The 23,504-nt window shown below is 36.4% G+C and overlaps 3 protein-coding genes across 3 annotated transcripts in view; all 3 read left to right on the forward strand.

Annotated features, from left to right (window-relative positions):
* Positions 1-3,420, forward strand: part of cep152 (centrosomal protein 152) — a 20,658-nt gene extending 17,238 nt beyond the window's left edge. Inside the window, exons 25-29 of the mRNA XM_016452474.1 lie at positions 1,354-1,447; positions 1,556-1,638; positions 1,762-1,918; positions 1,993-2,099; positions 2,178-3,420. Coding sequence (XP_016307960.1) covers positions 1,354-1,447; positions 1,556-1,638; positions 1,762-1,918; positions 1,993-2,099; positions 2,178-2,944 — 1,208 coding nt within the window. The 3' untranslated portion in view covers positions 2,945-3,420. The remainder of the gene's footprint in view (positions 1-1,353; positions 1,448-1,555; positions 1,639-1,761; positions 1,919-1,992; positions 2,100-2,177) is intronic.
* Positions 3,421-5,295: 1,875 nt separating this feature from the next.
* Positions 5,296-12,421, forward strand: LOC107662448 (very long-chain acyl-CoA synthetase-like). The gene is made up of 11 exons (XM_016452475.1): positions 5,296-5,568; positions 6,018-6,379; positions 7,574-7,783; positions 7,941-8,099; positions 8,659-8,783; positions 9,432-9,626; positions 9,753-9,843; positions 9,962-10,160; positions 10,741-10,838; positions 11,824-11,954; positions 12,060-12,421. Exons 1-11 carry the CDS (start codon positions 5,405-5,407, stop codon positions 12,234-12,236), a joined length of 1,911 nt encoding a protein of 636 aa, XP_016307961.1. The 5' UTR covers positions 5,296-5,404; the 3' UTR covers positions 12,237-12,421.
* A 1,045-nt stretch (positions 12,422-13,466) lies between these two features.
* LOC107662449 (very long-chain acyl-CoA synthetase-like) lies at positions 13,467-22,416 on the forward strand. The gene is made up of 10 exons (XM_016452476.1): positions 13,467-14,111; positions 16,366-16,575; positions 17,625-17,783; positions 17,879-18,003; positions 19,828-20,022; positions 20,103-20,193; positions 20,409-20,607; positions 20,684-20,781; positions 21,811-21,941; positions 22,042-22,416. The coding sequence occupies exons 1-10, from the start codon at positions 13,637-13,639 to the stop codon at positions 22,216-22,218; spliced, it is 1,860 nt and encodes a 619-aa protein (XP_016307962.1). The 5' UTR covers positions 13,467-13,636; the 3' UTR covers positions 22,219-22,416.
* The last annotated feature ends 1,088 nt before the right edge of the window (positions 22,417-23,504 follow it).

The raw sequence follows: 23,504 nt of genomic DNA on the forward strand, positions 1-23,504 counted from the left end.
GGAAGTCATATACGCCTAGGATGGCTTGAGGGTGAGTAAATAATGGGATAATTTTCATTTTTGGGTGAACTAACCCTTTCAGTCTATAAAGAAATTCTCTTTATTATTTTGAATAAGCTTTAATTTTTGTATTTTTGAGGTTTCATTTTAGTTTTTAGTCATTTTGTTATGTACTTTTGTCATTTTTATTAGTTTTTATGTAGCTTTAATTTAGCTTTAGTTTTAATGTTGCCAAGGCAACATTACTAATTTTGGGTTAGGTTCTTTACATTTGTTTTTTAATATTTATGTTGTATTTTAATAATAATAATGGTTGATGAAAACAGCACTGGTCTTTTCCCACAATCATTTCCAGTTTTCTCTGTACTGTCTGTATCAATAAGTAGGAAAAGGCTAAAAATGAATCAATACTATTTTATTTATACATTTTTTAAACCATTTTATCACCATTGTTATATTACCTGTTGCTAAACTGAAATTTCTTTTTATTAGTTTGTTTCATTAATTTTTTTTTTGATTATTGTATTCATCTTATGGAAGCCCGCTTCCACCACTAAAAAGGTCATTGCGACTTTTTTCTCAGAATTGTGTGTTATTAGGTGAGAATTGTGAGATATAAACTGAACTGAAAAATTAATTATCCAGAAAAAAATAATTTTTATATCACGCATTTCTAAAGAAAAAAGTTGTGAGATAAAAGGTCACAATTACCTTTTTTATTGTTTTTTTTATTCAGTGGCAGAAACAAGCTTGAATGCTATCTACATGTTTAGATTATTATTTTTTTTTTAATAATTGGATTCAGAATTGGATTTGATTTCTCAGTTCATTTATTGATTTATTTGATTATCAGTTTAGTATCACATTATTACTGAAATTTCTTTTTATTAGTTTGTTTCATTCATTTTTTTTTTGATTATTGTATTCATCTTATGGAAGCCCGCTTCCACCACTAAAAAGGTCATTGCGACTTTTTTCTCAGAATTGTGTGTTATTAGGTGAGAATTGTGAGATATAAACTGAACTGAAAAATTAATTATTCAGAAAAAAATAATTTTTATATCACGCATTTCTAAAGAAAAAAGTTGTGAGATAAAAGGTCACAATTACCTTTTTTATTGTTTTTTTATTCAGTGGCAGAAACAAGCTTGAATGCTATCTACATGTTTAGATTATTATTATTTTTTTAATAATTGGATTCAGAATTGGATTTGATTTCTCAGTTCATTTATTGATTTATTTGATTATCAGTTTAGTATCACATTATTATTGGTTAGCACAAAATGGACCCCTGTAAGAAGCAAACCATGTGGAACAGCAATTTTTAATCTTTTCTTTTTTATGTTGAATCAGATGAGCATGAGGCAGCCCTGCAGAAGGAGCAGCAGGGTCATCTCAAAGCCCTTGAGGAACTGAAACAAACCTCAAATGCAGATGCACTTTCAGGGTTTGTAAACACTTCAAGTTTGTTTGATTTCTTTCACAAGAGCACGTCATTGACTACGAGTGCAGCAGGTCTTAGAGCAACACTAACGGTCTTCATCAATAATTTCAGCGGTTCAGTCAGCCAGCAGAATCTTCAAGCAGGTCTTGAGGAAATGAACGAGCAATACATGAAAGCCGTGGAGAAAATCAGAGGTGAGTGGTGGTGTTTTTTTATAAAACCTAAAATCATAAAACAAATGTTACTTGAAATCAAAGTTGACTGAAATTAAGTAAAATAAAAAATATTGAACTTGAGATTTGTTGATGTGTTTGTAGGTGACATGCTGCGTTACCTGCAGGAGAGTAAGGAACGGGCGGCAGAGCTGATCAGGACTGAGGTCCTGAGGGAAAGACAGGACACAGCCAGACGCATGCGCAGGTGCTACCTCACCTGCCTGCAGGAGCTGCTGGAGGACGGAGGCCAGGCCGCAGGGTATGAGGAACCACAAATGATCTTCTCTCTGTTTTTATGGTTAGGTCTTCATTCTGCTCTTGTTCTGTCTCCAGAGCTGAGAAGAAAATCATAAATGCTGCTAGCAAACTGGCCACCATGGCCAAAGTCCTCGAGACCCCGGTGGCCAAACGCAAGCTTTTGAGAACCCAGAACTCTCAAGGTAAAACCTCAACTCAGTCAAGTCTTAATTTGTAGCATGATACAGCACTTTAATCTGGGAAAATTGTTTTTTGCTTAGGTGGATCAGACAAAACGGACATTGAAACCAGCTGTTCTCCTGCTAAATTGCTGGGAGCTGAAGCCCTCAAGGATGGTAAGGACAAACAGATCCATCAGATCCACAATCTAATGGACACCAACTATACATCCATGATGGCTAAACAGAAAGGCGTCAAACCTAAAGCCCTCGAACCAGATTCTCTCAGGTCTGCAGTGGTATGTGGATCTAAAGACACTTTTACGGTTGCTCAGGTAACTCAGAAGCACACACACTTTGCACACAATAGAGTTTTTAACAGCGTTGTCAGGACCCCTAATGTCACACTGAGAAAACAGAGCAGGGAAATGTTCATGGAGGGTTTTGAGTCCGGTAAAACGGATCCATCATCCATCCAGTCCTTCCTGATCGAAGAAGCTCCCGTTCGGGATGACGGACACAGTGACTGGAGTTTAACCAGTAATGGATCCAACTTCATCAGCAACATTCACCTGACCTCCTCCTATCCAGAGCCTGGAAAGCCGTTCTCAGTTAACGGCGGTTTGGACTTTGGAAGCTCCATCGGCGAGAACTCTGATGTTACGATATACAAGGAGTTCGTTCAGCCTCCGTCTTACTCTAAACCCAATGTGTGTGCGGACAGGAGAACAAACAAACACAGAGAGCCAATCCCTGGATGTGAGGGACATGGTGTCCGGAAAAAGTGTCCAAAGAGCTTATTTTCAGAGTTGAAAGTGCGTCAGCAGGACAGTGGGTTCGACAGCCCATTGGCACTGCTTCAGAAATGAAGTTTGGATTTGTTTGTGACTGAGCAAACATATTTTTGTATATAAAAGAGTTAAGCTTGTGCAAAGATTTTTTTTTGTACTTGTTTGAGCCAAACGTCTTAGCAGTTGTACTGTCTGTGCATGAATTTGTTACCTCTTAACTTAATAAAGCATCCTAGTTTTACATTAATTAAACTGTTTTTCTGTTATCTGCTTTCACACAAGATATTTAGGCTACCATACTGAATAAGCAAACCTCACCATCATAATTTTTCACATGCTGCATAAAACACAAAGAACAAAGTGACAGTTTATCATTATCTTACATTCCAGACACCTGACTGCAGTTTATCCTTAAGGATGTGTTATATTCCTCAGGCTGTGTCTGTGCCTCCAATCAAAGTCCACTGGCAGATAAGATGAGGTCAAAGATTATTATACATCATCTGGGTCATTCTATGAAATGGTTAGTGAACTTTTTTGGTTAGATGAGGTTGTTTTTTAATAACGTATTTTTGTAAAATTTTAAGTATAAGACAAATAGTGTATCTATCAGATATACACTGATATGTACACTATACTATAAATCACGTGAAATATCAGGAAAATTATGTTTTAAGTATATAAATTCTATTAACAATAACATTCTATTCCATTAACATCATGCCATTTAAGCTAAATTGATACATATTATATAGGCTGGGATAAAGGTAACAGGGTTGAAATAGACATGTTTTAAAACTACAGTACACAAAATTAATGCTAGTTTTTTTTTTTTTTTTTTTTTTTTTTTTAGAAATAACCTATTTTCTGTTATAATTTTTAGTAAACAAAATCCATGGTAAATGGTTGACTTTTTGAAGGGAAATTGGGCAACTGGGTCATAGTTTATTCACTCATGTGGTTCTAAACTTGTAATATTCTAATATTTTTGTTTTCCCAGGAAGAAATGAAGTCATGTTACTGTGTAATTACTCATAAGTATTGACTAATATTAATTAACATGTACTTACTATAGAGTTAGGGTTTGATTTTACGATTAGTTGCTTGTAAATATGCATAATTTACTGTTATTAATATAGTAAGTATATGTAATGTGTAGCAATTACACTGTAAAAGAGTCTTACTAAGTATTTCTTAGTAAGTTTGTTACCTTGAAAAACACATAGGATAATGTGACAAAAAAAAAATACTTAAAGGGTTAGTTCACCCAAAAATGAAAATTCTGTCATTAATTACTCACCCTCATGTCGTTCTAAACCCGTAAGACCTTCTTCGTTCATCTTCAGAACACAATTTAAGATATTTTTGATGAATTCTGAGAGCTCTCTGACGCGGATAAGTTGTTTTCGTTCAAATCAAAACGTATCCGCGTGACGCAGCTGACACAGAACAACATACGCTGTTTACGTCCAGCGAATATTCTCCAAAATGGCACCGGGGTGACGCGGAGGAGACGAATTGTTGAATAAAGTCGTTATTTTTCTTTTCTTTGCGAATAAAAAGTATTCTCGTAGCTTTGTAAAATTACGGTTGAACCCCTGATGTCACATGGATTATTTTACTGATCTCCTTGCTATGTTTCTGGACCTTGATCGTGGTAATTACATTGCTGTCTATGGGAGGGTCAGAGAGCTCTCAGAATTCATCAAAAATATCTTAATTTGTGTTCCGAAGATGAACGGAGGTATTACGGGTTTAGAACGACATGAGGTCGTATGAGGTAGAAATTAATGACAGAATTTTCATTTTTGGGTGAACTAACCCTTTAAGCTTTTCTTTAAATAATTAACTTCCTGAAAAAAGTTGCTATTATCACAATATAATTTATAGAGTAATTGAAATGAAATGATGGTTGACACTGAAGGAATCAAATCTTTGTCTCGATTCTTTACTATATGCACTATATCACAATATACTGTATCATGAAATATTAGGTGAGTAATGTATTTAAGTATTAATTAACTATTTATTAACGTGACATCTCAAGCTAAATGCATATATAATATATATGCAGGTATTAAAGGTAACCGTTTTCTTTCACGTTGTGAACTTACTACAAACATCCACTTTCTACAAACATTTACTATACAACATAATAGTAACAGGGTTGACATTTTACGGGGGAAATGGACAATCCTGCCATAATTTATTGACTCGTGTCTTTCGATTTTTTAAGAAACGCGAGGACATTTCTGAACAATGTTGAATTGAACATCATTTGTTTGTGTTCCTAGGATTTTCTGCGAGACACGAGGGGGGAAATCAACAGGATAAGGGGATAGCTGGTTGATTTCTTAGAACTGTATGGTATTATTATTAATTACTTTAAAAGAGAACTAATATGCTAACAGGGTTGTAGTTTACAGCGTCGCGAACTGTTCAAATGTTTTCTATTTGTCAATATCGCTTCATTTCATAACTATCTGCTCCAGTCTGTGTCCATTCCCACAAAACGAAGCACCGCCTACACTGCACTTTATGTCTAAATGCTGCGCTCTATTAGAAAGTAGGTTTAGTGGAAAGGAATCGGATCTCATGATGTTTTGGTTTATTGTAAGTGCTGTTTTACTTTTATTTGCATTAAGATTCCGTTATCCTTACTTTATCAAAGAGGCCACGTACGCGCGTTGGATAGCAGTAGCTACAGTGGGTACGGAAAGTATTCAGACCCCCTTAAATTTTTCACTCTTTGTTATATTGCAGCCATTTGCTAAAATCATTTAAGTTAATTTTTTTTCCTCATTAATGTACACACAGCACCCCATATTGACAGAAAAACACAGAATCGTTGACATTTTTGCAGATTTATTAAAAAAGAAAAACTGAAATATCACATGGTCCTAAGTATTCAGACCCTTTGCTCAGTATTTAGTAGAAGCACCCTTTTGATCTAATACAGCCATGAGTCTTTTTGGGAAAGATGCAACAAGTTTTTCACACCTGGATTTGGGGATCCTCTGCCATTCCTCCTTGCAGATCCTCTCCAGTTCTGTCAGGTTGGATGGTAAACGTTGGTGGACAGCCATTTTTAGGTCTCTCCAGAGATGCTCAATTGGGTTTAAGGGGGTCTGAATACTTTCCGTACCCACTGTATATACCGTACGACTAAATATCTCAAATCCAAACCTTTCTATACCTTAGTGGATCGGTTCTTGGATTCGGTTCAGAAGAACCCACACAAAGCGTTCATTCGGTTCCAGGATGAAACATACTCGTATGCGCAGTCGGATAAACAGAGTAATAAGATCGCGAGGAGTTTGTTGAAGCACGCAGATCTTCATGAAGGAGATACAGTTGCGCTCCTCCTAGGAAATGAGCCCATGTTCTTGTGGATGTGGTTGGCTTTGGCCAAGATCGGATGTTCTGCTGCTCTTCTCAATCATAACATCCGATCCAAATCACTTGTGCACTGCTTCACCTGCTGTGGGGCCACTGTGTTGATAGCTGGTGCAGGTACTGTGACTCCTTCAGTTCAAGGCTTTATTTGTCAGATGCAGTCAGTGCTTGATGTAGTAACTGTATTCACTGTAAAGCTGTTGACTTATAGTATCTGTGATGTCCCTGACCTGTCTGTCTCCACACTATTATTAACATTTATTAACACGGATTAAATGAACTATAGTGATCCAAACGTCTGTATATGTTTCTTGGCTAAGTTAGAGCAGTGTGTTCCGAGATGCCTTTTACAAGTAATTTTAAACTCAACACTTTGTTTATGCCTATTAAAAAAAAATGTTAAGAAATTTCTTAGGAACAAACATTCTTATGAACGTCTTGGAATTAATTTTAAGTGCAGTTCCTGAAAATTCTTAAGTTCTAATCTTTTCTCAAGAACTTTTTAAGAGCTTTTTTTTTTCTTAAGAGGAAAATGAGAGGCTTTGGTGTTATTTGATCATATTGGTTTTGGCCCCGATCAGACGATGCATTTTTTGCAGTGAGAGGCCCCTTTTTTATATTGTTTTCTATTGTCAGTGGGCGGTTTGCGTGCCGTTTATGCCTGAAAAACACGTTCTGTCTGATCAGGGTCTAAGTCAGATAGTTGCGTAATTTCGGGTAAAAAATGGTAATTTTTTACTTTTTATCTAATTTTTTTTTACAGTTCTAAGTTTACATCTCGCAATTTATTTCTTGCAGTTTTTTTTTATGTATTTATTTATTTATTGTATGTTTGCTTTGTTTTTTCCGCCACATAATAAAAAATAAAAACTTATGTCGTAATTCTAATTTTAATTTAATTTTTTCAGAATTGCACGTTTATATCTCGCAATTGCAAGTTAACATCTGGCAACTCAATTGCAAGTTATTTTAAAATCTATCTCGCAATTCTATTTTTATCTCAGAATTGAACGTTTATTTCTCGCAATTCTCACCGTATTTCTCGCAGTTGTGAATTTATAGCTCACAATTCAGACTTTTCTCGCAATTGTGAATTAACATCACGCAATTCTGAGTTTGTATTTCACAATTCTGATTTATTCTTGCAATTAAAAAAGTCTGAACTGTGAGATATAAACTCAGAATTGTGAGAAAAAAAGACCTTTTTTTATTTATCCCATGGCAGATACATGCTTCCATCATTCTTTGCCTCCAAGCTGTGCATTAAAATTGTGTAATGCACACCTAATGTAATGAAAACCCCTCATGTAGAACTGCAGGATGCTGTTGAGGAGGTGCTACCCGCTCTGAGAGAGCAGGGAATCTCGGTCTATATACTGACTGACCATGTGACCACTGAGGGAATGAAGAGTCTTACAGACAAGATCGCGCAGGCCTCAGATGAGCTTATTCCTGCAGACCTGAGGGCCAACATCACATTGAGCAGCCCAGCGGCGTACATCTACACGTCAGGCACGACAGGTAGGATAGAATTCAGTGACTGATGCATTATTGTACTCTATTTTTGACTGAAGATGATTTTGCACTAGAGAGAATAAATAGAAGTGCCAGCAAAATGACAAATCTGTAATTAATAAGCGAGTGAAGCCGTGGATTTCATGAGCCGTGTCCCCTGCAGGTCTTTCTAAGGCAGCAGTGATTGCTCAGCTGAGGTTGTGGGCCATAGCCTCCCTTTTTTCCATTTGTGGTGTGAAGTCTGATGATGTGGTGTACATCTGCCTTCCCTTGTATCACAGTGCCGGCTTTGCTGTTGGATTCGGCGGTGCTATTGAAAGAGGTGTGACATTTTTTTCTTTTGTATTTTGTGTTGGTAATCCCAAAAAATTAGTTTTGTTTTGTGTATTTTAGTGCTGTCAAACGATTAATCGCTACCAAAATAAAAGTTTTTGTTTACATAATATATGTATATGTATGTGTTTGTATTGATATATATACATAATAAATATACACAGTACACACTCATATATTATGTAAACAAAAACTTTTATTTTGGATGCGATTAATCATTTGACAGCACTAGTGTATTTGTACATGCTTTAATGGATGTTGATTTTGTTTTGCTTTGCTTTATTTTTTGTGTACGTACTTTCATGGATGCTGACTTTCGTTTTGTTTTGCTTTACTTTTTAGTTTTGTTTACGTGCTTTCCTGGATGTTGATGTTGATTTTGTTTTTTTGTGTGCGTGCTTTCATAAATGTTGATTTGTTTTGAATGTGCTTTCATGGATGCTGACTTTCATTTTGTTTTGCTTTGCTTTTTTTATGCATGTGTACATGCTTTCATGGGTTTTGGCTTTTTCCCTTTTGTTTTATGCTTTGGTTTGTTTTGTATTCAGGAGCCACTGTTGTCCTGAAGAGCAAGTTTTCTTCCTCTCAGTTCTGGGATGACTGCAGAAAATATAATGTGACTGTGATACAGTATATTGGAGAAACAATGCGCTACCTCTGCAATACACCAAAGGTATTTGAACATTTTAAGAAGCCAAACAGCAAACCACCGAATCTTTTTCTTTTATTATTATTTTTCTTTTATTTTTTGTCATCTACTGTACTTTGAAAAGAAGGTTGTGTTGGTTGCCCTCTGATGTGGGGTAAGCTGAGCCAATCTTTTGAAGTTGCCCTCTGGCCATAGAGTAAAGAAAAAGTTAACAGTAGTGTATGTTAAATCATTATCACCTGGAATATGAACAGTTTACATCAAATAAAAATATGAACTCAAATTAGTTGTTTATATGATTTTAAATATTTTATTGTAGTATATTTTTTCATGTTAAATTCATGAGAGAAAAGAATAAAGATCCTTTATTGGGCTAAACAATGACATTTGGATGCAATAAAGACTGTCACTACTATGACAATTTACCTGAGGCATCTGGCACACAGGTAAGTTTTTGAGAAATGTGACATGACAAAAACGTGACAAAATTAACTTTTTTGTTGTTGTTGTAATGCATTCTTATATAATCTTCTCAATCACAGGCAGCTGTATATGAATGCACAGTTTTGTTGGTGACACATTTTACCCCACTCTCCACTCCACTGTCTGCACTGCTCTGTTTGCCGTACATATTAGGCTGTTTTCTCATCTTTGTTCTCTCGTCCTTACAAGCGTGTTAGCGACCAAGTACACAACGTTAGAATGGCCCTAGGGAACGGGATCAGACCAGAGGTGTGGAGGACGTTCATAAGCAGATTCGGCAATGTTGACATCAAAGAGTTTTACGGCTCAACCGAAGGAACCTTGGGCTTTTTGAACTACGCTGGGAAAATCGGGGCCATCGGTAGAGTGAATTTTTTTCATAAGGTAGATTTACTCTGAATGTGGTCGTTACTTTTACTCGCAATTCATCAAGTTAGAGAAATCAGAAGTAGAGAAATGAGAGCTGTTCTAAAATCTTGAAATTGTCTGAACATTTTAATGTTGTTTCAGAAACTCTATCCATATGCATTGGTTAAGTTTGACCAAGAACGAGAGGAGCCTGTGAGAAACACAGATGGATTTTGCATAGAAGTAGCTAAAGGCAAGTAAAATGTTCTTCTGTGGAAGCATGTTTGTATGCATAAAATAGATGAATAAAGCAAAATTGTTTGCTTTTTACTTTGAAGAATGTCATTAATGTGTCATTGACTGTTATACAGGTGAGACAGGCCTACTAGTATCAAAGATTACCCAAAAGGCCCAATTTGCTGGATATGCCAGGGATCCCAAACAGACCGAGAAGAAGAAACTCTACGGTGTGTTTGAGAAGGGCGATGTTTACTTCAACTCTGGAGATCTGTTCAGGACAGACCACGAAAACTTCATCTACTTTCAGGATCGGGTGGGCGACACTTTTAGGTGAAAAAAATGCCATTAAAAATGTTGTTCTATAGGGCTGGGAATTGATTCCAAAAATAATCAATTTTAAGGCATTGGGAAAGGTTGCATTGCATTTAAATTCCAAAGGTTGGAATCGATTCCATCAAAGGGATTTGACTCCTCTTTAATAGTTCAACAGAGCTAATCATTAATATGCCTCTCAGTTGCTCACTATACTGATGAGAAGTCCAATTCAATTCGGTCTCCTACAATGAAATAAAACATGCAATACAGACACTGATGCACAAACACATTTGTTCTAGGTGTCTAATAATCAGTGAATATTAGGATGAATACAATAAGGATGTAAGCCATTACAGTTTATCATGTAGCCAGAGCAAGATTTAGTGAACATGTTCCTCTAATGTTACAAATAAATAAACGATTTGAAAACCACATTGATTCCAGAGTCAATTCCAGAACCAGGAATCAGAATCGAAGTTGATTCCAAAACTTTTGGAACTGGCCAGCCCTATTGCTCTACTTTAAAGCAGAAGTTACAGCTTTAACATTACAATCAAATAGCCAAATCTTAAATGCATGGTCCTCTTCATCTCAGGTGGAAAGGGGAAAATGTTTCCACAAATGAAGTGTCTGACATCCTGACTATGGCAACGAGTATTGAGGAAGCAAACACATACGGAGTTACAGTTTCAGGTTTAATGCTATTTTACTCCTTTTAAAACAGTTCATACAGAAATTTCAATTAGCTGAAAATTTACTCATCCTCAGAACATCCAAGATGCAGATGAGTTTGATTCTTCGTGGGAACAGATTTGGAGAAATGTAGCATTACATCACTTGTTCATGAGTGGATCCTCTGCAGTGAATGGGTGCCGTCAGAATGAAGAGTTCACATCACAATCACAATAATCCACAAGTAATCCACACCACTCCAGCCCATCAGTTAATGTCTTGTGAAGCAAAAAGCTGCGTGTTTGTAAGAAACAAATCCATTAACACTTTTTTATGAGTCCTCTATCCATAATATTGCTTCCTCCAGTGAAAAAGTCGTCTTGTCTGAATCAGGAGATGAATATGCACAGATCAAGCACCGTTTACAAGTGAAAACAGTCCAAAACAGATCTAAACAAATATGTGGGTGGATTATGATGTTAGAGGACAACAGTGGATGGACTTTTTTTTACTGGAGGAAGCATTATTAGGGATTATAGACTAGTATTACTTGTGGATTATTGTGATGTTTTTATCAGCTGTTTGGACTCTCATTCTGACGGCACCCATTCACTGCAGAGGATCCACTGGTGAGCAAGTGATGTAATGCTACATTTCTCAGAATCTCTAGGTTCAGATAAGGAAACAAACTCATCTGCATCTTGAATGGCCTTGGGGTGAGTTTCAGCAAATTTTCATTTTTGGGTTAACTATTTCTTTAAACCATCCAGTTGATATTCTCACCCATATTAGTGACACTGTTGATATATTTTTTTTTTAATTTGAAGGGTATGAGGGGAGGACCGGAATGGCTACCATCACACTAAAGAAAGACCATCAGTTTGAGCCTGAAGACATTTTTAGTCATGTGACCACTTACCTCCCCTCTTATGCCCTTTAAACCATCCAGTTGATATTCTCACCCATATTAGTGACACTGTTGATATATTTTTTTTTAAATTTGAAGGGTATGAGGGGAGGACCGGAATGGCTACCATCACACTAAAGAAAGACCATCAGTTTGAGCCTGAAGACATTTTTAGTCATGTGACCACTTACCTCCCCTCTTATGCCAGACCACGTTTCATAAGGATTCAGGTAACGTCATAATGCTCTTTCTGAATGCATGATCCCTTGGTAGTATCAAAATATTTATGTACTCTTTCATATTTCTCAAATAAGTGAAAGGATTTCTCATTACAGGATTGTTTGGATGTGACTTGCACCTTCAAACAGCTGAAAGGGAAGCTGGTAGAGGAGGGCTTCAACCCTGCTGTAATCACGGACCTTCTGTTTGTTTTAGATGAGACGGTGAAAAGCTACAGACCTCTGACACGTGACGCATATCAGTCGATACTGGACGGTCGCTTCAGATTGTGAAGAGCAGTATTCTTTGTTACAATTTATAATGAAAAAATCGGATCTTTTATTTGTTCAGACTCCTGATTTTAAATGTACACTTACAAGATAATAACTGTCCAGAGATCACAAATAACACAAAAAATGTATGTGCATATATATATTGTCCATACCAAAGACAATTGTAAATTCAACAAATTATGGTGTAAAAAAATATTTTCTAAATAAGATCCTTTCACAAGTTTTTTTTCTTTTTCTTTTTTGTATCATACTATTGTTTGGCAATATTGTTTAAAAAGACAATTAAAAAATTAAAAGTACTTGATTGTCAGTCTGAAAAGTCTCTAAGAATTTGATACTCTCTTTCCCCTGTAGTCTGCAGTGAACAAATAATTTCTTAAGAGTTTGCTGTAAGATGATTGGTTCCCAGAGAAACCCTCCCACTTGCTCAAGTCTCAAAGGCTGAATTGGATGAGGGTTGCCATATTGTGAGTTTAAAATATTCCTGCACTAAATATCTTTTTTTTTTCTATAACTATTTGAGTGGAAAATGTAATTACAAATAATAATAATAATAATTTTTTAAAAAGTGAATGTTGTGACATTTAAAATGTAATTGTCAGTATTAATACAATATTTGATTTTATTGTTTAATATCAATGGTTAGAGAGTATTTGAAAATGAAATATTGAAATGAATAAGAAATGCTCCATAAAGTCTTTAAATAATTTGAATATCAGCTCACATAATAAGTTTCTATAATATGATGACCTTACTAATATATAATTATTTAGTGCCACTGCATGGAATTAAACATGAACACACAATAAAGATTTTTTTTTTGAGCTCCTCGGTTTACAGTAGTTAAGCACCGAGGAGCTCAAAATATGTTTTGAGTTTAGTGTACAACCGTAGCAACAAAGAAATGAACAAAATTGTAATTTGTCCCCTCAACACAATTGTCAACAAATCTAAAATCTTTGATTGGAAGATAATACTCTTAACAGACTTTTACCAGATGTAACATGAAAATATTCTAGCAACAAGCAATTTGTACACACAAAAAAGATTAAATTACAAGCAATGTCTGCAGAAACAAATTCAGCATCATTTCCCTTAAAAATTTGCAAAACCTACAACTTAACCACAAATCACAGTTAATTATTTGAATGAACTGACAGCCATGGTTTCTCATTAAAAGCGTGTGTAAACAAGGCACCGCTTTGATTTAGGATCTGGCAACCCGACGAGGCTCTTGAGTCGGGGGTGGATCAGAATGATATAATCTCTCTCTGGAGCCCCAAAAGGGCTGAACTTGTATTTCGAGAATGTGGCCCATGAATTTTAAGACTGTGGAAGTGGTGTCAGGCTATGGCATATAGTTAGTCTCAAACCCCTGTGTTTTCCAGACTCTAGGAAACATGTATGTGTGGCTCACTCTCCTCGCGGGCTTGGCTCTTCTCCCCGCACTGCTGAAAACTTTCTTCCCATATTTTTTCCAGGACTGCGTGTATATGTACAGGGCTCTTGGATGCGGTATCCGATTAATTGTATACAAAAGGAAAACTCCGTTCTATAGTATTGTGGACTGCTTTCTGGACGCGGTGAAGAAACACCCGCGAAAAGTGTTCATTCATTTCGAGGGGAAGACTTACTCTTACGAGGAGGTGGATAAGGAGAGTAACAAAGTAGCGAATGCGCTGCGCTCGGAGGCTGGGCTCAGAGAAGGGGACTCGGTCGCGCTGTTCCTGGGCAACGAACCCCGCTTCGTGTGGACCTGGCTCGGCCTGGCTAAGCTCGGCTGTCCCGCAGCACTCCTGAACTTCAACATCAGATCCAAATCACTGCTTCACTGCTTCTCCTGCTGCGGCGCGAACGTGCTTATAGCAGCTGCCGGTGAGATCTATACGCACTGTCAGTCAGTAGAGCTACTATCCATGAACAGCAGCTACTGTAGCATCGGAATGTCATGCTGTGAGGCCTTTACACTCGTTTCCAACCATGTTCCACATGCGTGCCTACTTTTGATAAATACTTTGCTTTCTTAAACATGTAAAACAGAAATTATGACTTTTAAAAGTGGGACTGTCAAAAGATAGTCACTTACGCAATATAGTAGAAGAGGTCGTATTAGGCTATATTACGAATATAGTCACTATTAAAAAGGGTGTTGTTAGGTGCAGCGTGCTAATTACTGACTATATTCGTTACATCTATCAGGGTTTGAGCTATATTATTTCTTATATAAAAGGTTACTACATATAAAAATATTGAGGGTAAAAATATAAAAATGTAATAATAAAAAAAGCATGTTATTTAGTAAATTGATTAACTGGCATCCTTCCGCTACAAGATATAGTTCCTGCGCGCAGCGATATGACCAGAGGCCCGTTTCAGAAAGGAGGTTAAAGTTAACTCCGAGTATGTTAACCCCGAAATGAGGGAAACTCTGGGTTTTCCGTTTCAGAATGGGAGGTTTGTCAAACCCGAGGAAGCAGGGTAAGTCAAGCCCGTCTCTGAAAGAGAGGTAATTTATACCTTATAACTTAAGAGAGGTGAACCTAACCTGGTCAGGAGCAGGTTTTCTTCTTAAACCCGGAAACTTCTTAAGTTTCTTGCGGTCTCCTCCCCCTTTTAATACCGCATGCATTCATTCATTCACCCTGCAAAAATGCTTTTCTTAGTGAGTATTTTGGAATCTTCTAAATTAAGTGCATTTTACTTAAAACAAGAAAATAATCTTAATGCAAATGGAAAAAATATTATTTTTCTTACCCGATTGGCAGATAATTAGCAAAATAAGAAAAATACACTTAAAAGACTAAATACCTTGTTATTTTTCTTATGTAGAAAATGCATTTTGATTTAAGAATCTTTAGATATTTTGACTGGAAACAACAAGACAAAAATACTAAGTAAGATAAGCATTTTTTGCAGCGCTGGTACATTCATTCATTGCACATATTTGCAACATGCAGACACTGTGAAAGCGACAAAAACGGCATGTCCTTTTATCCTGAATCCTGTAGATGAGGAGGCTGCATGGAGTTACATTTACATCGGGAGAGGATTATTTAGATTTTTTTTGCCATATCCACATGCATAATTATTTTAACGGTACCATTTTTAAATGGTATTTTTCTATAACATTGTGGATGCAGAGCACATCAGTAAGGCCGCTGTATGCAGAGCGGTAAGGAAAGTGTGCCTCGCTCTCACGCTCTTTTTAAAAAATTTTTTTTATATATACAGTGGTGTGAAAAAGTGTTGGCCCCCTTCCTGATTTCTTATTTTTTTGCATGTTTGTCACACTTTAATGGTGTGACAAACATGCAAAAAAATAAGAAATCAGGAAGGGGGCTGACACTTTTTCACGCCACTGTATATAATATTTGTGTAGTTTCTTTGGCACAAACCCATCCAGAATGAAACTGATTATTGTATGGAATGGAAGGATGCCAGATGGAAGGGTAGTTGGAGATATATGCTGTAACCACCACCACAGCTAGATTTATTTGGTCATCTTTATTTCCTACAAATACAAAAGTGCGGCCATTAATGTGCGAGGCTTCCGGTATCAGTCACTTCCAGTTATTTTAGCTGTACAAAAACAGTCTGTTATGCTTATTGATGTTACAAACTGGTATGCATAATCTTTTACATTTAATAATACTTTAATAATACATTACCGTAAACAGAGGTTTGTAGCCTGAAATAGCTTTACCATGTACTGCACTTTGTTAATCCTCTAGTTATTTACCTATAAGTCTAGCATATTTATAAGAAATAGCTAACTTCCGAGTTGAAAATATTATCCGGTGGATAATATGAGAAAATGAGCACATAATGAAGCAGTACTTGAGCCCCACTTATGGATTTAAGGGGTACATAAGACAAAGGTTTGAGAAACACTGGCCTAGAGGACTCAAGCACGTGCTGTGCATGCGAAAACAGGCCTGATATCAGAAACTGTTTTTGTTAATGTTAACAGATTTGGTTTAAATCAGATATCATATTGAAAATCAGACTCTAAAACACATCAACCCTCTGAATTATGGTGATTACGATAATTCATAGGGTTGACATGTTTCAGAGTCTTACATGTGTGTCAGTTTCTTGAGAGTTTTGCAGTGAAGTGTTACTCTCGCAGAGCTTCTTGATGCTGTTGAGGAGATATTGCCGGCACTGAAAGAGAAGGGGATAACGGTATACCTCCTGTCAGATGAGTGCACTACAGACGGCATTCAGTGTATCGGTCAAGCCATTGCCAAAGCTTCAGATAAGCCGCTGTCCCTGTCTCTCAGGTCCAACATCCATATCAGGACTACAGCACTGTATATCTACACTTCTGGCACTACAGGTATCTGACAAGGCCACATTTAGTGGATTATGTAAAGTTTATTGTTATATTACATTGAATAGCATATCAAAGCAGGCCAATACTGCTAATGCTAAATATACACTGCCGTTTAAAAGTTTGGGATCAGTAAGATTTTTATTAGCCTACTTTTTAAAGAAAACTCTTATGCTCATCAAGGTTGTATTTATTTGATCAAAAATACAGAAAAAAACAGTAATAACGTGAAATATTATTACAATTTAAAATAAAACTGTTCTATTTTAATATACTATATATGGAACCTGTGATAATTTTTTCAGGATTCTTTGGTGAATAAAAAGTTAAAAAGAACAGCATTTATTCAAAATAGAAACCTTTTGTAACAATACAAGTCTTTACTGTAACTTTTTTATCAATTTTACACATCCTTGCTGAATAAAAGTATTAATTTCTTTCAAAAAAAAAAAAAAGAAAAAGAAAAAAAGTTTGCTGACCCCAAACTTTTGAACGGTAGTGTATATTGTTACAAAATTTCTATTTTGAATAAATGCTGTTTTTTTTTACTTTTTATTCATCAAAGAATCCTGAAAAACGTATCATGGGTTCCAAAAAAATATGAAGCAGCACAACTGTTTCTAACATTGATAATAAATCAGTATATTAGAATGACTTCTGAAGGACTGGAGTAATGATGCTGAAAATGTAGTTTTGATCATAGCAATAAATTATATTTTAAAGTATATTAAAATAGAACACTGTTATTTTAAATTCTAATAATATTCCACAATATTACTGTTTTTTTCAGTATTTTTGATCAAAGAAATGCAGCCTTGATGAGCATAAGACTTCTTTATAAAGTAATAAAAATCTTACTGATCCCAAACTTGAACAGCAGTGTATAGTCACTATATATATATATATATATATATATATATATATATATACAGCACTTAAGGAGTCATATAATATGGATCCCTAAATAACATTATATATATATATATATATACACAGCACTTAAGGAGTCATATAATATGGATCCCTAAATAACATTGGTATTTTGGTCTATGGAGGTCTTCCTAAAGCAGCGTATGTGACCCATGAGAGAGTCTGGGCTTCGTCGTTCATCCAGGGTGTGTGTGGAGTGACGTCTAAAGACATATTCTACATCAATCTGCCTCTGTATCACAGTGCCGGGTTCCTCATCGGACTTGTTGGATCCATTGAAAGAGGTATAATGGATTATATTGTACGCTACTTTTTCTATTTAGAAATTCTTGTCTGGTGGTTTTATATAGTGCTGCTTACATCTTCATATTTTCTCCAGGAAACACTGTGGTTCTGCGGAGAAAGTTTTCTGCCTCTCAGTTCTGGGATGACTGTAGGAAGTACAACATAACTGTGATGCAGTACATTGGTGAAACACTGCGCTACCTCTGCAATATGCCAAAGGTAAAAGTCCATATGTTTTACAAGTGTGGAGATATTTCTCTTTATAATTTGTTTTTAGGGGCTTGAACTGTCATTAGCTCCGTACCAAAACCTAGTTAGCTGCCTAGACTTCTGTTATGAAGACTTGTTCAAAATGTAGGCAGCAAAATTATACTGCCTTAAGTGCAGTCATACTGTATTACTGAAATTTCAGCTACATTTTGTGGGCAAAAAAGGTCCATTGTCACTAGTGTAGCATAGTGATGGGAGAAACGATCCATTTCAAAGCTTCGAATCAATTCGATTCACTGTTTCGAAGTGCACATGCTGGTGACGCCTGCTGGTCAAAACTGTGTAACAAAAACTCTAAAACATGCATAAAAACAGCTTTTACAAACCCAATGCAAATGCTTTCTTGAAAGTATAATATATTAAATGCAATAAAAATAATAAAATACCATTAAAAATGAAGTGTCTGTATAATATGCATCTTTAATAAAATACTGAAGTGTCTGTATAATATGCATCTTTAAAATAATTATTATTAATTTGCAAGTGCTTGTTTTGTTTGTTTTATAGAGAGCTTGTATAAACAGGCCAGTAGAGACTATTAACTACTACTCATCCTTTTAATTACACAAATGTCTCATTAAAAATGTCTACAAATTGATCAAACTGATCTGAGATCGTATAAAAACCATAGACGCTGATGCAGTGGTTCGCCGCTGCGGGGCAAGTGAACTCGCATGATTCACAGGTTCACAGAGATCGCCCCCCTAAGGCGAACTATTGAAATTTCGAAACGTTTCTGACGTAACAAAGCCTTGTTTACTGCAATCACGTGACTTTGGCATTTTGATATGCGCTCTGAACCACTGTTTCGAAACAAATGATTCGCAAAGGTTTCGAAGCACAGCTCACACAGAAGTCACTTTCAAACCAAGTAGACTTTGAATCTGTGTGACCAACTGGAGCCCATTGCGAAATCTGAGTGGGGAAATATTTCACCCTTATGCCAAATTTTAGATTGCATAGATTCCTATTGAAACGAATGGATTTCAGCTACGAAAAGTTGCCCAACAATGGTAAATGTGAATGCACCTTAAGACTTACTGAGAAGGCAATCCCAGAATGCACTGCGAAAGCATAACACTTAAAGTTGACCATTTCATTCAGTATTTGTGTATGACTCGATTTCACCAGTGAAAATTCGCAGAACAACGGTGACTGCACCTGTTAACTTAGCAACATGCTAACACGAAACTCAATTGGAACCAAGTGTGGGAGGAGTTTCCTACATTTACGCATTTTTTTTTAAAAACAACTTGCTTTGCAGTCAAAGTATATAGTGCATTTTATCAGATCATGCATTCCATGGGAATTGAACCCATAACCTTGGTGTTGCTAAGGATGCTCTACTATTTGAACTATAGGAACTTCCAGCATACAGGAGCACTATTGCTGTGGCCTAACTATGTAAAGTGGTCCGATTCAGTCACTTGTGAGGTTTTATGACTGTTAGCATGCTCCCTTATAAGGTAGCACACTAGATTGGAGATGGTCCTCACTGCAGAACACAAGATCCAGATCCAACTCCTCCCATCTTACATATACCTAAACCTACCCATCTCCACCCCCCGATCCCTTAACCCACCTTTCTCCACCCCTAAACCTACCAATCTCCACCCCCTAGATGTGGATCCAACCACGCCCCCTGGATCTTGTGTTCTGCAGTGAGGGGCTACTGCTAGATTGTGGACAGAGTTACAGTGTTTTGTGCTGGAAATCTTTGGGACAGTGCAAAGACAAAACCACAAACCAGGATGTTGTGTTTTCACTTTGCAGAAAGACAATGACCAAGACCACAATGTGAGGGTTGCCATTGGAAATGGCGTACGAGCTGATGTCTGGAAAGAGTTCCTAAACCGTTTCGGACGCATTCATGTCCGAGAGCTCTATGCCGCCACAGAAGGAAATGTCGGCTTCATCAATTACACCGATAAAGTCGGAGTGGTCGGTCGTATCAATATTCTCAGCAAGGTGAGTGACGTTACATATTTCTTATCATTGAGAAAGGCATTTGTGTGCAAAGTCAGCTTGATTGCCATTGTATTCCATAGGTGTTTTTCCCCTTTGCCATCGTTAAGTTTGACATTGAAAAAGAAGAGCCGGTGAGGAACACTGAGGGTCTGTGTATCCCAGTCGGAAAAGGTCAGTCAGGTGCTAATTTGGTGGGTTTTATGATATACTTCATTTTATTGCCATGTGGCATCAGTAAAGATAGTATGAGGTGTTTGTTTAGGCTAGTATTTGAGGTTTTAAGACACCTTTTGTTAAAAACATTGTCATAAAAAGTGAATGTTTAACACTGAACATGTTGCATGTGCAGCTTTAGTCCTACAATTGTTGATATTAATGTTGTGTAGATGATGTGGGCCTTCTGGTTGGGGAAATCACAAAACACACCCCTTTTGTCGGCTACGCTGGGAACAAGCAGCAGACGGTGAAGAAGAGACTCAGTGATGTGTTTGTGAAAGGAGACCTGTATTTCAACAGTGGAGATCTGCTGAGGATCGACCACGACAACTTTGTCTACTTTCATGATCGAGTTGGAGACACGTTCAGGTAGCAGAGCTTTAGCTGAACCATCATTTGCACACTTAAGAGTTTCAAGCATTGCATTAACATTTGTTAATTGCAGGTGGAAAGGAGAGAATGTGGCTACAACTGAGGTGGCAGATATTCTCATGATGGTGGACTGCATTGAGGAGGCCAATGTGTATGGAGTCAAAGTTGAAGGTAGATGTTATATCTGCAAATAGCCATGATTTGAAATGTAAGAGGTTGGGAATGGAATGGGTTTCATGATGTGTAATTCATTCAATTGATGGTTCCTGAATGTCTGCATTGATCAGTGTAGTTTTATTAATGAATGATTCACTTCATGAGCCAGTTTATTTTAGTATCATTACATTCATTTGGCAGATGCTTTTATCGAAAGCGACTAATAATGCATTCAAGTTGCTGATTTCCTTGGGGATTGAACCCATGACTTTGGCGTTGCTAGTGCCGTGATCTACTGTTTGAACTACAGGAAGGCTGTATTATTTGAATCTTTCTAGTAATTTGAATCCGATTCACCGATTCACACATTGGATCAAATCTGTTCATGACTTGCGAGCCACACTTACAAAATTACTTTAAAAGTGAACCCAAAATCATTCAGGATGTAGGGCTTGAGATTGAAATCAGTTCAATTACTTGTAAATAAGGAACTTTTGTAGAAATGTTGTTATTGTAGAAGTTTTTCTACAATAAATGGTACTTTAATTAAAATTAAAATAATAAGCTGTTAAGCCCCCCCCCATTCTATTCTATTTATTCTATTATAGGATAATAGAATCAATTCAGGAATAGTTCACCGAAAAATGAAAAATCTCATTTACTCACCCTCAAGTTGTTCCAAACCTGTATGAATTTCTTTTTCTGCTGAACATTAAAAGCAGGTATTTTGAAGAATGTTGGTAACCAAATGGTTTTGGTTCCCATTGACTTCCATAATATGGAAAAAAAATATTATGAAGGTCAATGGGGACTAGAAACTGTTTGGTTACCAACATTCTTCAACATATCTTTCTTTGTGTTCAACAGAAAGAAAGAAACTCTTACCGGTTTGGAGTGAGTAAATGATGACAATTTTCATTTTTGAGTGAACTCTTTTAAGGAACCAAAACATTAAATTGCTCAGCTCTCTCATCCATTGAAATACTGTATAGTCAAAGGATGTTGTTAATTGGATTTTCACATTAAAATCTCATGTATCTTAAGGTCATGAAGGAAGGATTGGAATGGCAGCTGTGAAACTGAAAGAGGGCAGAGAGTTTGACTGCGTCACCACATGCAGTGTTTTGGCAAACTATCTTCCAGTGTACGCCAGACCTCGATTCATCCGAATTCAGGTATGATGCCTTACCTCCGTAAATACTGCTGGTAGACGCCATCCTCTTCTAGTGTCAGCTTGGTTCTCTGATACTCTTCGATGGCAAATTTGTCTTTCAGAATTCCTTGGAAGTCACAGGAACTTTCAAGATGAAGAAAGTGAAGCTGGTGGAGGAGGGCTTTGACCCAAAATCAATACGAGATCCTCTCTACTTTCTGGACCTGACGCAAAAGAAATACATTCCACTCTCTCAGGAAATTCACAAGTCGATCATGTCGCAGGACATTAAACTGTGAAAATCCATAGAATAAGCTAACAGTACAACTTTGAAATCTACTAACCACTAATCTCAGGGAAAACAAGTGATTACAGTGAATGATTGAAAACTTTACAGACCAGTACAGTCAACTGTTTTACATCAGTACTTTACGAAGTGCGTAAACGTGTGCCTTATTACTTAACCTTTTAATAATGTTCATTTATAATCTCAACTTGTAAGAAGAGTTAAATAGAGTCTAATAAGATTGTGATACACTAAATATACTCTCAAAGCAGTGATTCTCATCTGGGTCATGGTCAGAAGAGAAAATGTGAAATACAAATAAAAAACGGCAACTAACCGTGCATATCCTAGCAAAATAATTTTTAAGGCTTCCCATAGTGTATTTTGCTAAATTCAAAGGCCATGTTCAAATGCTATGGTATTTTGTAGGGCTGGAATTTGACACAAATTTCACGATTCAATTCGATTCTCATTCACAAGCTTGCGATTAGATTCTATTCGATTCAATATCGATTATTTTGGATATATATCTGGTACACATGCAAAATTTCCTCAAGGAAAAAAAAAATATCTTAACTAATGCTGTAAAATATACACGAGTCAGTTGGTACTACATTACTATAATATTGAAGGTTAAAACTGCTTTTTTAGGCTATACAACTGCTTCAATTACACTTAATGAAGTTTTTATAATAAAAGTTACAATTACATAATATTTCTTCAATTCGTTGAAGAACATTGAAGAACAGTAAAAGTTATACTGAATATATTATATGGTGCATATATTTAGCAAAATGCCCCTCTCTACAGTTTATTTTTCTAACTGACTAATGAGTTTATGGTCACCGAATATGTTTTTCTGAGGTAAATGTGACATTACGTGACATTGTTTACAAGACGTTATATTGACGACTTTGCGCGGCTGAAACACTGATTGAGCGATTACATGAGACAGGATACGGATTGTAAAGTTGTACTCTTTCTTTTAACATACCTTCGGATGTTTAGTCATGTTTATTTTGTGCTATAACTAGTATTAAAGCAGAGGAGATGATCAGTTCATATGCACCTCGTGCTGCCGCTTTTATTGAACTGAGGCGCTACAGCGATCTGTCACTCCACATTAAACAGCGCCAATACAATGGACAGAATTTGAAATCTGAGACTTTGTTTCATATTAAAAGTACCAAAGCACAATGCTTATTGCAATTTATTGGATGGGAGGTGCCCTTCAATGTTCTGTCCATTAACTGAAAACAGGCGAGACTAATCGATTCTTGGTATTTAAGAATCGATATC

This window comes from Sinocyclocheilus anshuiensis, unplaced genomic scaffold (genome assembly GCF_001515605.1).
Source record: "Sinocyclocheilus anshuiensis isolate Anshui unplaced genomic scaffold, SAMN03320099.WGS_v1.1 scaffold807, whole genome shotgun sequence".
NCBI lineage: Eukaryota > Metazoa > Chordata > Actinopteri > Cypriniformes > Cyprinidae > Sinocyclocheilus > Sinocyclocheilus anshuiensis.